General features: G+C 42.1%; 1 protein-coding gene across 2 annotated transcripts; it reads right to left on the reverse strand.

The window, feature by feature from the left end:
- Positions 1-389: 389 nt before the first annotated feature.
- Positions 390-15615, reverse strand: ANKRD13A (ankyrin repeat domain 13A). 2 transcript variants are annotated; one of them, XM_040607606.1, is made up of 16 exons: positions 15499-15615; positions 14680-14787; positions 12145-12277; positions 11889-12013; positions 11402-11447; positions 10564-10707; positions 9928-10123; positions 8793-8859; positions 7281-7362; positions 6478-6536; positions 5440-5576; positions 4926-5083; positions 4326-4439; positions 3425-3576; positions 3136-3200; positions 390-2339 (listed from the first exon to the last, which is right to left on the reverse strand). In XM_040607606.1, exons 2-16 carry the CDS (start codon positions 14773-14775, stop codon positions 2141-2143), a joined length of 1773 nt encoding a protein of 590 aa, XP_040463540.1. In that variant the 5' UTR covers positions 14776-14787; positions 15499-15615; the 3' UTR covers positions 390-2140. The 2 variants fall into 2 exon arrangements, with proteins under 2 accessions (XP_040463540.1, XP_040463547.1); XM_040607613.1 differs by lacking the exons at positions 14680-14787; positions 15499-15615 and adding an exon at positions 12977-13001.
- Between the last annotated feature and the right edge of the window lie 397 nt (positions 15616-16012).

The raw sequence follows: 16012 nt of genomic DNA on the forward strand, positions 1-16012 counted from the left end.
GATAATTCTATGACTACGCAGGATCTTTGGTTTTTCTTCCAGCACACACAGAGGTTCAGAGGATGCTTTTTACCCATTTAGTGAAGATGTAAGCTAGAGCTTAAGAAAATCAGCACCTTTCAGGGCAGCAGAGCCTTCTACTTTAGATGGAATGATGCGAATGTCACAGAAAGCAAAATTAGAACAAAAAAACCACCACCCAAATTTTTCTAACAATCTCAGATGAAGAAGCAGGAACATAACAAAACTTGAAGTGATACCGCTCAACATTCTTTAGTTTACAATATAAAAAAAAAAAGGAACAAGTCAGCTTGACAAAAGATATTCTCCCCTCCTCGTAACCTTTGAAATGCTTAATAGAACAAAAGCAATGTCGGACAGATGGTTTTATAAAGGCAACAGCACTCTTTTATTTCCACTGGAGATAAAACCAGAGTTTCATCTCCTACCTCACAACTTTGTCAGAAGCTAAATGCAAGGCTTATTCCCTTTTTTGCAACTGTGACAGTCACAGTAATCCCCTTTTCAAAGATGCAATTCCCAACACAGACCACTGCACAAGAAAGTCAACATTCCTGCAAACACCAAATAAGCTCTTTAGGGATGCAAGCTGTATCATTAAACAAAAATGGTGCAGATACACCAGTTCTAGTGCACACTGAAAGAATTTTAATCATTTGCTATGTAAAACAATGGATTATTGGTTTAAAAGAGGGTTCCAAGTTACCAACCATCTCACTGGTTATGATCAAGTCCATTTGATAGTGATTTTATACTGGTTAATAGTTGGTCACACAGAACTGCCCTGTTTTGCCCAAGGAACAAGTGCAGGATTAGGTAGCAAAATCAGACCATATGTACCATAGGTTCTCCACACTTCTGCCAGCCAGGACAGAGGAATATTACTCACATTTAACTACTGTAAGGCTTTCCTGTGGATGTACATCGTGTACTTGTGGAGTGCACTTGAGAGTCACAGTGTAAGTACTGTAAACACTGACAGAAGTGCCGATAAAATAGCTACAAATATATTGTATGACGAAAGACCTGAGGAAAGCTGGTTAAAACATACTTGTGAATTGTTACAATACCGTTTTTATGAATGTAGTCACATTGGCTTGTTTTAAAATCAATAAAAATACTCAGATAAAAAAATATATGTATTCACATGAAGGATGAGCATTTGAATTTTAAAAAGCAACACACGTTTCCCTTTCAGATGAGAGAATTAAAACTTACCTTCCAATAAGTATACATTAAAATTTCACCTGATTTTTTGTTTTTTTCCTATTTGAATTTAGCACCCACACACAGGCACGCACTTATGCACACACACCAAGTGATCGCAAAGAAGCACCTGTATCTATCGCTTATTTTCTTGCTGCCCTTTGACTACGGGAACTAGCTGGTTTTGAATCACTATAGAAACTGCTACTTTACTAGACAGATGGTCCCATTTTAGGATCTAAAATTTTACTGGCTACTTGTTTTGTCCTTTTTCAGAAAGCACTAGTTTAATCTTGAGCTTGGATTAGCTATTCAAGTATAAAATTATCCCTCTTAAGCAGGAGCACATGATAAAATCTCAGTAATTAGAGAAGAGAATCGCATATGAACAAAACTAACAGAAAATCTCTTGTCACCATGGTACACTGTCAGCATGAAGAACTACTGTAGGTGTGTATATGCATATAGATACTCTTCCATGTAACAACTGGAAGAAACAGACAATGGCTTTGAATTATTCAGAAGTGACTAAGCAGATGAGTATTTCTTTGGTAAGTAATGAAGTTTTCCTCTTGAACTCCCCCAAAATCAGATTTGCAAGCTTTACTGCAATCCTATGTCCTGACGTTAAGCAAAATTCCCATCTGCTCCTCAATAAATAAGTTTAGATAAAAACTTTTCCTTCAAAGCTGAGACTGCATGGTTGGCAAGCCAAATGCAGAGTCCCATGATCTGAAACTCCCTCAAAGAAAAATAAATCAGCTTTTGGTAGCTGATGATGCTAGCTTAGAAAGCAGGTGAAATGTTTACTTAAGCAATCCAGGAGTGGTCTTCAGAGTGAGAGCTGTGAAAGCCTTCACTTTTATGCAGATTTGGTCATCCTTATTGCAGGAGATCGCTAGCTAAGGAGTTATTATTTTTCAACAAGAGAAAGCTGTAAAACTTGCTGGAGCTCTGCATCTTCCTCTTCACGACGTTGTTTCTCCCGTTCCTCCTGCTCTCGGACAGACAACTCCATGGCAAGCTGTAAGTCTTTTTCAAAACTGGAAGGTTCGCTAGGGGTGCTGCAGTGCGAGTTACCTGAGCTTGTTAGATAGCTCTCCTGCAGTGCCCTGAAGGAGAAAAAGGACTTTAAGAAGTAACAGAGACAGAGCCTATCTCACATTTCCTGCAATGATCCTCCCTAGCAACTGTTTTCTAACGGCAAACCTGAAAATCTCTCCCTAGAGGGCAGTTTTCAGGATAAGGAGACCAGTTGTTCTAACATCTGTGAAATTCCCAACATAAAATATGTTCTTTGAAGGGTCCTTTTGAATCTTCCATACACCCTAACATTTAAATTTTCAACAGGCTTCTAAAAGCATTCTCACCTAGTTTAAAGGTAACATGATTGTCCATAGACAAAAGAACCAAGAGGATGCAGTTCTTGGTGTGCACAAAGATTTCTTTGCACTTAACTGCAGGAAGACCCAACACATACCACAGCATGTTCTCAAGGGTCTGTTAAATACACATTGCTAAGTTTTTAAGGATGACATCACGATTTTGAAAAGAAAGAAGAGCTACCCTGACCTGTGCAGCATCTCAAACAGAAATATTCCACAGGTTTAAGAGCAGAACAGAAATAACCATGTTTCTTTGTTGAATCTGTTACGTGTATAGACCAGTCCCACAGCTGAGCTATACTACGTAAGCCAGGGAGGCCCAGTTTAGAGTCCTTGCTTCTCGGAAAAGGAGAAGTTAGAAGCAGCACAAAAAAAAAAAAAAAAAGAAAAAAAAAAAAGAGAGCTTGAGTTCTGCGCATCTTCTACCTACACACACAAAAATATTGCAAGATTTCTTCATGCTACTGTCAGAAGTATTTTTGCTCTGTTGCTGCATGACTTGCCACAAAAAACCATCAGTTACCTCTGATACTGTATATTGAAGTCCTGTGAATATGCGACTGCTCCATTGGAATGCACTCCCACTTCCTAGAAACAGGGAAAGACAGACAATTCCACATCTACAGAGCAACTCACTGAAAAGTAACCCTTCAATCACTCATTTCTTCTTCGAAATACATTACTATAGTTTTCTTTTCTGAGGTTCTTAGAAAAATAGGTCCTACACCGGTTTACTTCAGAGATGCAGCTATCGCTGCATAGTCCTTGTCAAAACTGTCAGATCTGCACTGCACAGATTACAGCACACTTACTTTATTCCCACCGGATTCCAACAAACTCTGCTGAATAGCAAACTGCATGATCTCGTTATCTTCATCCTGCACATGTATGTTCCTGCCGTCATCTTGGATGTGGTAAGATTTGGGGATCTCAAACACCGACTGGTCAACCTCGAAATTAGCACCTAAACCAGCCAAATATAGTTATAAACATGGCATAGTGTATTTTTTACAAGTTGTGACTTAAAAAATTCTGCTGATTATTTATGCGTGATTAAGTTAACTCCAAAAATTCAGATAGACCACCTGGCTAAATATACCAACAGGCTTTGAAAGACTTCTGTGGCAAACGAGCCCAGCGGTAAGACAGAACACAGGGTCTTTCTTTAGGATGCCAGCAAGTGATAAAAGTAAAACCAGTGTGCAGCCGAGTGCTAAGGTGGCTGAAGTCTGACAAAACCAGATAGGGTGGTGGGGGTGGTGGAAAGGCTGCAAAAGATAAACACTACGGTGGCTCTTTTGAGGTTATTGCTAATGAATGAGGTCTGCAACAGCTCATAAGACAGAGTATCACTGGATAACTGCAGTCATGAGCACCCTATTCAAACATAATCCATTCTTTTCTGAAAAAGCATGCAGTCTTAGCTGTCACTTACAGCAATTTTGTATTTCACTTCCTATAGCATTAGTTTGCACCAGAATTCAGACCTCAGAATACTGGGGAAAGCTTGCCTGAGCTCAGTTTAGTACGTTTGGCAAGTGCTGAAGGGTCAGAATGGGTCAGTATGATCACAGTCATCAGCTGTAATGCACTGCAGGTTCCTCCCACCTGTGAGACGATGTTTCATTCCCTGCAGTTAACCCACATCTCTTATGTGCATTCCATTGACAGAAACGTTACAAGATGTGATCACTGCATCTTTCCACTCCTTACCTGAATCACACTGTGCTCCTCCAACCATTTGTGATGATGTTTTGTCAGCAGTCCTGCAGCCATTGACATTTTCAAATGTAATTCGGGCATTCAGCACATGAAATAGGGGAATTTCTGTAAAAAGTACAAGATTTCTGTCAAAAAGAGAACTCTCTCATTCATTTCCATACCCACAGCCAAATCAAACCCCTTACAGGTTTACTGAACATATTCCACAAGCAACACCCCATAATGACAAAGTATATAATAACTCACTTCACCAGAAAGTTGCCCTTAGTCATTCTCACTCTCTCTCCAAATCTCTTCTTTTATAGTAAGATTTACCAAATCCAAGGCATTGCAGCTAAGAGGAAATGGCTAGCAATAGCCCATCTTTACTGAAATGACACTCTCTTTAAAATTATACTTCTGCACTGGTCATTCGGAATTTGGATTCAATGGCACTGGCTGTACAAGACAATGTACGACTGGGTTCTCAGTTCTACACATCAGTGAGACAACTGGTAGAAAATGAACATGGTTTTTGTAAATACATGCTGCAAAAGCAATAGAAAGAATGGAAATTAAGAAGATGCTACAATACAAATTGCTAAATATTACCAATTTTGACAGGAAATCCTGGTGGAAATTCCAGAGTGATGAAATCCCTAAGTCTGGCAAAATGAGCACTAGTTCTGGCCATCAGATCGATGATCGGAGTGACTTGTTCCATAAGAGACAAGGGGAACTCTTCACTCATCCACAAGGTTGCTTTAAATCTTAAAGAGAAAGTAGCATAAAACCATCCTAAATTTACAGTTTAGGAACAGATGCAAAACAAAATACATAGCACCATCACCTGCTTCATACATTTCAAAGTCAGAACTGTTACTGCTCTGAGAAACCGAATGACATTCCTGGTCAGACCAAAGGCAAAGCACAGGTTACTAGTCCGAATGTTTTCTTTGACTTAGCAGAAGAAGAATTAGACTACAGCTAAGATCCTTCAAGATCTCTCTCTTGATTAATTTTCAAAGTTGGGATAAAACCACACTGGATATTTGTAAAAATGGTTTCCAGAGATTAGATGACTGGGAAGAGACAAACTAGAAATAGTTAAAATATTATTTCTTACTTTTGTGTTCGAATGGTGACTTCTTTCGGTCTTCCTATGTCTCGACCTTTCAAATCAAATTCTGGGTCAAAGTATTCCTCCAGAGTAATAGCAGTAGGATTGTTAGTTGCAGCATACTCTGTTGTCTTGGTCGTACTCTATAAGGAAAGGGGGAAAAAAACCAAATCACCTCAAAAGTACGGAACAAATACAAGAAACTTTTAATTTCCCTCTTGTGAATTAACTTATGCTCTGTTTCAGACACCAGTGACACACATCCATAAAAATAAGCACACACATTTTGGCTGCTTTCTACCAAGATTAAAAATCTTCAGGCGTTTCAGAGACAGGAAAAATCTACTTAAATACTTTAAAGCCAGAAACCAACCAGAAACATACACACAAGCAACAGCATTTCTAGGCTCCAAATCCTTTAATAAAAAGCAAAACTTTGCCAGAGTATTTACAACAAAAATATCTAGATCCATGTACCATCACAACGTCACTCTGATACAGTAGATAATATGCCAGCTGCTGGTTGTGTATTTAAATAAGTACAGATGCAAGAGAGTTTCTAAAGCTATATCAAAATTATTATCAACACATTTCAGAACAGCAGAGGATATGTGGTTTTCCTCCGAGTTGCTCAAGAGCAGTGTGCTAACGTGTCACTTCATCCTTTCACATCCTTGGCTGATGATCACCATAGTAGCACTGTCTCCCACCTGAAGGTCGGTGGACAAGTCTTCCCAGATTACTGGTGGGCAGCCACTAAAATTTGTGCTCGCTGAGATTTACTGCCACGGTACACACCCCAGCTCTTGCTGAGCTAATGGATTCTATGGCTTTTTCACAAAAGCGTTCAGGAGGAAGTATCTGCTATTCATACAGAACATTTGAGGGTTTAAAACAAATAAAAATATCCTTAGGGAAAATTTAAACCTCAAAATCAAAATTGCGCCAAACTAAGGAAACCAGAGGCAATTCCACTCGCACAGAATTCCTGTTGGCACAGATCTCTGCTCTGCAGTGACCTGGTTCAATGTCAAAGACACTCACCTGAGCTCCATACTCATGCTCCACTGTTCCCAGAAAGGATTCCAGGGGGCTCCTGTCAGCTTCAGATAACAGGAGAAAAAAAAACAAACCAAAAAAATCTGTTACTATTAATAAGCAGTAAAATTTGTGTACACACCAGGCTAAAAAGCAAGGCTTCTAACCCAAAGCGAAGCAGGCAGTTTGTATTTCCTGTAAGCTTTACCAGGCAAGCCTGGGACCTAAAACTGACGGTATAAACCTGGTGCAATACACAGAAGAGAGGCAAAGATTTTCAGTGCTTTCTATCATTAGCGGACAGCTTTATTATTCACAGTACCTCTCCTCCTGGGCCCCAGGTTAGGCCAACAAAGGGCAGTGTTTCCATACAAAGTTACTGGCTGGTCACCCTTTAATTTAAATACTAAAAGAAATCAGCAGACCAAGACAAGACAAAAAGTGCAAACAAACAAAGCCTGTATGAATCTTGTAATCATGGCCAAAGCAAAGTAAAGGCAGGAATACATTCTAGAGCAGAAAAAAGCATGGAAAAGTGCAGCCTTTTAAAAATTCCAATAAAATTTCAGGAGTTTTGAAAGGCTCTCCTTTCCTCTAAATACAGCTAGGATAAATACTGGTTCATTCGTAGGTTAGGAGTCAAGTAATGAGCTACCTCAGACACACAACATGTGAAAGTAAAACAGGGCAAAATCAGCAAGAGAAGTATTTTCCTTGTCTATCTGCCCAGCTCTTCTGTAGTCGCCCAGAGAAGGTATCAGAGAGCCAAAAGGTTCTACTTAATTCCAGTTATCCCACAGGAAAACTACCTTTGTATCTTTTCTTCTCCTCTTCTGTTAAATGCTCTGTTCGGATTTTTGTGACCACATTCACATTGTTTGCAATGTATACCTTTAAAAAGAAATATAAAAGGACAAGGACAAAACCCAAAAAGCATCACAGGTTAAAGAAGAGAGCTCCCTCTAGTAAAACACAAATCTAGAGACAGAATAAAGCAGCATGGATCTGCCCCTCATTGACAAAAGTCTTACTCTTTAACATACTGGTGATCAACAGGAAATGCTGCACTTTGATTTTTCTATTTGCTTTGGTACAATGGAAATCTGACATAATATATTCTCAACAGTGTTGCTAAGGCTGGAACTACATGCCACCTGCTGGGCAAGCTGATGAAATAAGAAACCCTGCAAATCATACACCATAATATCTCCAGACAGCGTTAATCTCGACAGCATCCTGCGTCAAAAGGATGGCAAAGGAGGCTGGTCATTGACTTTGATGGCATCAGAAGTCAGCCTTTCAACCAAGTTCCTGGAAAGCAGATTTACAGTTTTAAATATGCTTTTTAACTAACTAAACCAACCTCAAAACTAGGCAGGCATTTCCAAGCTTGCTGGAAAGAACCCCCACCTAGGCAGAGATTTTAGAAGAGAATGGGGAAGGAAAGTCGGATAATGCTGTTTCTAAACAGAGGTCATTCGTAAGAACTTCCAAATGAAATTTAGCGGTAGTTTCATTCTGCAGGAACACTAATGAACCCCATGTCCAACCCAACAGTCCTGCAGTCTTATCAGGAAATGCCTTTGTATAAATGTACAAAGCTATTCAGCATTTGTTCTTCTGTTAAATGAAATTGCAAAGTGTAATTCATTGCACACATTCCAAAACCTGGAGTAAACACAGACTTACGAATCAGGAAAGTTAACTGATTGGTTCTTAACTTGAATTCCTAACACAGTAAGGCCATAAAGCCATCTTCAAAAAAATTTCACTAAGTGAAAAGGAAGATAGAATCCCAGTGTCACATGGAATAAAACTAAAAGCAACTGTATGACTCACGAGCATGGTCAGGGTCTTTAATTTACCAGCAGTCTTTTATTACTTGAATTGAAGACGCCACCCATGGCAGCAGGAGGCTTTTGTTTCCTTGCAATACTGTTACTAGAGAGTGCTCAAGGCACTTCAACAGGTTCCTCGTATTTTAAATGGTGAAATAATGCCAATATACAAGAATGAGTTAAATTGCAGTTTTTGGATGGAAGAGAGTTTTAGCAGTTATGCTGAATCTTTTGCCTCTCTTGTCCTGAGATGCTTTGATCCTCCCTCTCCCCTAAAGCCCTGCTGACGTTCCCACACACAGGCACCATCCCTCCCACAAGCCTGGTGGCCTTGAAGTTCCTTGCTCCTGCCCAATTCTGCTGGCAATGCAATAAAGCTCTCAATGGGAAGTTGAAGATCTGAAATATTCAGGAAATAAAGGCAAAACACAATCACACTTCAGTTAGCTATAAGGCCTCTTAATAGAATAGGATGGGCTTTACCTTTGCTTCATAACCATTTACACCTTCTGCTTTTTCTGTCCTCCATACCCAAAATCCAGATGTGGTTCTGACAAAAAGCAAACGCCACAAGTGTCTGTACAGTTGCATTTCTACACAATCCCCAGCCCGTTTTTCTAAAACTTTTTTTAAACAACATTTGATTATCAACCCCAGACAAAAGCACACATCAATCTGTCCTCACACACACCTATCACAAGAGAGCCGAGGAAGTCACGCTGTTTCTGTTCTCATTCAGTGCATGGCCAAAGGGCAAAGGCTCAGAGATTTTAGATGGAGATGTGGATACCCGAGCCACAGAGGAAGACAGCCTGAAACAAATTGTTTTGTCTCACAGCCTGGGCATGACAGCTTTTAACACACAGTTTAACTTCAAAAGTAACCTGTCACTGCAATTTGGGGAACTGGATAGTAGGAATACTTCTGTCTAAGAAATCTTAGTTTCCGGATGTGTAGATGCTGCAATTACTAAGGCTCAGTGAACATCACAGGAACTAATTCTGGGCAGCTTTGAAAGCGTACTAAATATTCAGGAGAAAGATGCTGGAATTCTACATCTTGCCTTGAAAACACTTGTTTTGTATGATCATGGGGGTGGTTTACTGCATCACAGAGCACTCCAAAAGGAGCTTTATAAAAAGGACTGTTTGAACTAAGCTGACTGATACCTGGATAAACACGTGTAGTAAACAAGGAAGACAAATGTGTGTCTGTGGAAAGACACTCTATACGTGTATTTTTATTTAAAGTACCAGTGTGAGATTTGACTGACCTAAGAGATGCAAGCTCTTGCCCATTAGTTTCAGCACTATACAGAGGGTTTGGGTGAAATGCAAGCTTGCAGTGAGACATTAACACTATCTCACTACTATGATAAACAGGAATTTTTCTTTAGATCAGTTCTTTCAAGTGGAAACTCTTTGCCAAGCAATAAAGGCAAGCTGACCAAGCCAAATTTCATTACCTAACGGTATGAGAAGTTTAAAGTAATTTCAGATCTAGCCCTAAAAGTTCTCATTATCAGGGCTTTTGAGAGTTTGTTTTTAAAGCTTTATTCCAAGTATGACCATCCATAATCTTGAAGTGTTTATTTGTTAAGAGAAACTTTGCATCTTACCTTTCAAAAGCAATATTTTTTGTATCAAGGCACGTATTAATTATTGGAGATGTAAGGCGTCTTTCCACATCTTTTCTTTTTGGTGTCATAGATCCCAATGTCAAACGCTTCATGTGTTGGGAAATCTCAAAACGCTCCGTTGTAACAAACTTATGATCATGATTGATCTCAATTAGTTCTGCCCAGCCTCCAGTATCTGTTGGAAATGGCACATCTCAATCTAAAAGACTTAGCAACAGTATTCCAGAATTAAAAACTGAGAATACACTGTGTATCAAATCAGGATGGACACTAATTCACTATTTTGCATTCAGGTGAGATCAAATTTGCAGCTGTATGTAAAATTATTTTTTATTTGGGGGGCAGGAGAACAGAAAGGGGAAATAAAGTAAAAGACTGAAGTTAAATTTTAGCCATATTACCGAATTTTGACCTCAGATGTACTCAAAGGAAAGAAATTAAGCCATTACATTAAACCACAAAATAATATCTGAGACATCCATGGAATATATGTATAGAACTTTTATAACGTTCAGTACTCAGCCTCAACAGGTCTTTTTGCGCCAAACTGGGATTTCTCACTGTGGCTCACATAGCATTTGGTGATCAATGATGCAGACACACTAAAATATTTACCTTCTCCCTTGAAAATTAAACTACGCTTTCCTCTTTCCCAGCTCCTGTTTTCAAAGCCCAGTAAAGTGATATCAACACGCAGCTTGGCACCGCTTTTCCAGATGCGGCAGACATCACTTGGACAAACTCTAGAAACCAGTGGGACTATAAAAGAAAAATGAGAGAAATGTAAATAGAAAATATTCAAGAGGCTAAGCACACAGGCAGTCTGAACTCAAGCAGAAGCTACATCCCTGATACAGCATCGCTCAGTACTATGATCATTATTCCAGAGGAGGCAAGATACTGGTTGTCTTTAGCTTTCAGAACAATCAGCTTAGGGACAAAATCCACCAACTTTAAAGATGAACATGAAAAGGAAGACAACACTAGTTCAGACTAAAAAGATGTGGAATGGCATAAACCCCATCTCCTAGCAGTTTAATAGTTAGCTGTTTGGAAAATTAAGTCAACCGTAAGGCCTAGCATTCATTCCTTTAAAAGAAAAGCAGGTACTTCCCAAGTAGTCTATGCACCTATATATGAGATATGTATCACTGACTTAGGCATCAATAGCCACAGATCGGTAAACAAACTCCCAAGAAAAGTCTTCAGTCATTCTAGCAATAGCTGAACTCCCCATTAAAAACCAACCAAACCAAACGAACCAATCAAACATCAAATAAATCAGGAAACAAAGAATAATTGTGTAGCAAAAATACAAGAGGTTATTTTGAGAAGTGAAGAGAGAAGTATTCAGGGGAGCAGATGCTTCTCTGCATATCTTCTGTGACATCTGTCCATAAGCAAGCCCCTTTGTCTACAGCTTAGGAGAGGTAATGATGACCGAGGTTCTTACCCCAGCTAGTGAACTCCCATTTCATTTCCACATAAAAATCAGGAGTCTGGAGAAGGAAAACACTTTTTAAGTACTTCGTGAAATAGTTTCAACCTAACACTCAGTACAGCATTTCTCGCAACCGTTTAAGATCAAGGAAAACAAAAAAGAACAGAACTCAAGACATGATAAACGAACGTTAAAAGAACGAAATTGAAACTAGCAAACATAAAAGACACTGGCCTACCACTACTGCTTTCTGATGAGCTGTTCCTCCTTACTTTACTATAGGAGCAGTAACACCTTTAAGATTCAGCCCCCAATGCTGGAGTTCATGACTAAGGATTTCAGAGTAAAATCAAGGAGAAAGTCTCCATCTCCCCCCAGCACTATGGAATATGCAAGTTGAAAAAAAGAACACAACTGCTCACCTGATTTCAGTCAAGTAAACTGAACTACCTGAATAAGAACTGCAGTCTGGAGTGAGAGGTTTAAACTGACTAATTACCTCATTAATCTTTTGGAGTAATTCAGGAACTCCTCCAAGTGTCATAGAGGTCTGCTGGTAGTCTCGATGCTGCAGAATCATTTGTACCATCTCTGGGTCTCCTGTACTAACAGCCTCATGTAAAACTGAAAGAAATCCAGCCACAAGGTAGTTTGTTTGCTTTCTAAGCAAAATACATCATGTAAAATCAGCCAAAATACATCATCTGCAACTGAAAATATTCACACATGACTTCTGTTTTCCAAGTTATCTTTACCTGTCCATCCCTGTGCATTCTCTTTAGTTACGTCTGCCTTGTGTTGAAGGAGGACTTTGGCAGATTCTATATAACCCAAGGAAACAGCAAGGTGCAACAAGGTCCTGCCTCGTGGGTCACGTTGATCAACATCCTGTTGAGTATCCGAGAGAGAAATAATGCTTAAGCTGTCCTATCAAATGCAACTCACTAGAGCACACTCAGAAGAGTTTATATAAACAAAGCTTGTCAGCAGTCATCACGAGTCAGTATTCCCTAGGTATGCCCACGTATTGGTCTGTGGTGCACAGCCGCCTCAGTCGCCAAACACTACGGTACTGCTCTGCACTCCGTACAGTGCAATCTTACTTCTCCACTGAAATAAAAAGAGAAGCAGAACAGGGCCTGTAATATTGACAAGGCAAGAACTGATATCACTGTAAGACACGACTGAGTTCTTGTTGATGTTTCTCATTTCTTTTTCTGTAATTATTTCCTCTCCTGTCTCCCTTCAGAAGGGCTCTCTTTCAGGAGAAGACAGGAGTTCTGTTCTGTGTGCACTGCATCGTGGACAGTCAACAGCCTGAGAGACCAAGAGAGGGTTTACCATCATACGACATAAGGGGGTGGGGAGGAAAAAGAAAATCTAACAGGGCACACAACACTGATTTTGTATAGCACTTTTTGAAAGCATAGAAGCAAATGGTATTTAACAAAGCATCCATTTGACTGACACACACAGCACAATGAAGAGTGAGTGCATTTTGTACAAGTCACTAAAAAAAACCAAACCAAAACAAACAAACTACACAGGCATAAATATCCAAAACATGCAAGCACAACATACTCATACCTTACATATTTTTCACTATTAGCTTAGAGATTTGAAACAGAAGAGCATCTATAACTAAAGGAAAAGGGGAAAGTCAATAGCAGAATAAGAAAGGAAAGTTATTATGCAAGTTAACACGGTTATCTGACAGCATTAAGTTGGAAAGGTCACACACAGAGTAGGGAAAGCTTCATTTTAAAGCATTCTCTTTTCACTTCTGTGGTGGAATACTAATTAATTTGCTTCCCCACTTCCTGCAGCTCCAATGCCTACTGCACCAACAGGTAAAGGACTCTAAGGTGTCCCTCCCAGTCATCTTTGCTGCTGTTAACCGGTAACCACACACGCTACCCATCATTTGCCATACCAAGTGCAGCTGGCAAGTGTCTTTTGATTCCCTCACGCACCCCTCCGACAGCAAGAAGCTTATCCCAGGGAAGCAGGAGGAAACATATCTTTGGAATACTTAAAAAAAAAAAAAAAGAAGTTATTTGAAAGAAGATAAAGGAAGTAAGAGACAGACATATTCCATCTTAACACGTTGCTCATTTCCTTACAGTATAAAATGTTCGAGGTAGGAAGCAGCACTTGACAGCTGTGAACTGCAGTCTCAGGCTAACGAGAAGCAGAACGATCTTTATTTAATGACAAACTTTCACAAGTGAGAATGGTATTGAAACAGAAATAAACACACAGAAGCAACGTGCCAATAAGGTTAAAGATTTTGTTAAGGAATAAGATCACATGAATTAGATAAAAAGTAACTGCATTCCAAAGATTCTACTAAAAAGTGGACAGGAGCATGCTCTAAGCAAGCATTAGTAAATAGTGGTGTACCGTTAGAATTGCAGATGACAGTCACTAGTCAGGAGGTGGCACAGCTGATCTTTGGCTCATATACTTGTGGTGTCAGGTATAATGTAATTAATATGCTCTGCTTCTGCAAACTGTATGCCACACTAGCAAATGTCAGAGCTTTCACATAGCGTCTCAGCAAGAAGGATGTTTGCTGCTTAAGCTCTGCTGTAGCTTTTCAGAGCATTTCCTTACGTCATTACCATTTCTCGCTCAGCCATCCCAGAGAGGGAACAGCTTTCTATTTTTCTACTCTACAGCATGAAACAATGATTTATTTTTTTTTTTTTTAATACCAGAGATGCTGAAAACATTCCAGCCAGTATAAAAATGCTGTCCCCACAGTCTTGGGCAGCAAAAAATCTGTAAGAACTGCTGGTCCTCAGCAAGATAGAGGCTTGCTTAATCTCCCGCGGCAGCAGCTACCTTTTCTGCATGTTGACTTCCCATTAAGGTAAGCAGCATTGATTGCTTTTCTGGCACAGAAAAAAAAATTTAACATCCATTGTAACTGCTCTTCTTGATGAATTTCAATGATTCCCAATACTTTCTAAAGAGCTATTCTGCAACCTACACTCAAATGCTTTGAGTCCAGCTTTACAGATACAAAGTCAACATTTAATATCTTACAAAATAAAAAGCATATTCCTACACCTTCTTACATCACTCCCGCAACCACAAATAAACAGGTAAACAGAAAGATGCGCAGCAATCCCAGAAGCCCAGCAAACAGATCTGGCAGTACCATAAAGTTATTTCTCCCTAGAAAGGCAGTCAGTGAGGGGCACCAAGCCCTGTATTAGGGCACAAGCTCTTCTGGGGCCACCAGTCCTACAACAGCCCTTCGATTGCCCAGGTGTCCCAGTTACCTTGTCCTGCAGCTCCTCGTCCAGCCGCCTGTAGTCATTATTCCAGACCAGGACATGCAGGGGAAATGCGCTGCTGGCCCTGCCAGGGGAACTCATCACGCCAGGCACCTGCAGGAGCAGGGGAAGCAGGGTGCCTACCCTCACTGTTCCCCCCCCCCCCTTTATTTGGGAGACCCCCCGATTACCCCTTACCTCTCTCCTAGCACCCACCTGCCCCAGGTGGTGGTGGTGGCACTGGACCACAACCCCCTACAAACCCTTCACCACGCTCCAAAGGGTGCCCCATGCACAACCCCACTCTTGTGGGTCCCCTGCACCACCCCCCAGCCCCCACACTCTTGGGGAGGGCTCCACTGTTCCTGGTGCCCCCCCCCCCAGCCCCACACTCCTGGGTGTCCCTGCTCCTGGACACAGCTGCCTCCCCCAGCCCCACACTTTTGAGGGTTGCTCCTGGTGTCCCCCTCAGTCCCACACTCCTGGGGGTCCTCTGGTCCTGGGCACCCACACACAGCCCCACACTCCTGGACACAGCCCCACACTCCCGAGCACAGCCTCCCCCCTTCCCAGCCCCCACACTCCTGAGGGTCTCCCCTGTTCCTGATGCCCCCCACACTCCTGGGAGTTCCCTGTTACTGAGTCCAACTGCCCCCCACTCCACTCCCCGGCCCCACGCTCTTGAGGGTCTCCCTTGCTCCTGGTGCCACTCACAGTCCCTCACTCTTGGGGTTCCCCCCTCCTCCTGATGCTCCCCCCAGCCCCACACTCCTAGCGACCCCCTCACTCCGAGCCTTCCCTCAGCCCCGGCCGCCTGCACCTCACCCCCGCCCCCGCGTCCCTCCTTCCAGTCTCTCCAGGGCAGCGGCCGGGACAGACCACAACGCGGCAGGTGCAGGGGGGGGCGGGGGGGGGTCCCCCTCGGTTCCCCTCAGCCTGCCGCCACCGGCGAGCTCACGGAAAGAGGAAGTTCCTGTTCCCCGCCCATCCTACCCCCCGCGGGCGGGCAGATGGAGCGTCCCGCCCGCAAGCTGACCCATCGCCCTCCGCGCGGGGAGGGGGCAGGGCCGGCTGCGCGGCGCTAGGCCGGGCGCGGCTCTTAGCGCCAGCTGCTCTCCCCCCACCCCTCCACCGGGCGTTGGTTTCGCCCGCCCGCTCTGCCGTGCGGCGGGAGCGCCCGCCCTGGCACCGCCATAGTGGGTGAGGGCAGGGCTAGGTGGCGAGTAGGCTCTTCCGCCAGACTTCCGACACCTCATTTCTCCCAGCTCCCCTCTCCCCCAGTCGGGAAGGGGCAGTGAGCAGGCCGGCGCAGCCACTCACGGGAGCCTCTATGTTTCCC

This window comes from Falco naumanni, chromosome 1, assembly GCF_017639655.2.
Source record: "Falco naumanni isolate bFalNau1 chromosome 1, bFalNau1.pat, whole genome shotgun sequence".
Lineage (NCBI taxonomy): Eukaryota > Metazoa > Chordata > Aves > Falconiformes > Falconidae > Falco > Falco naumanni.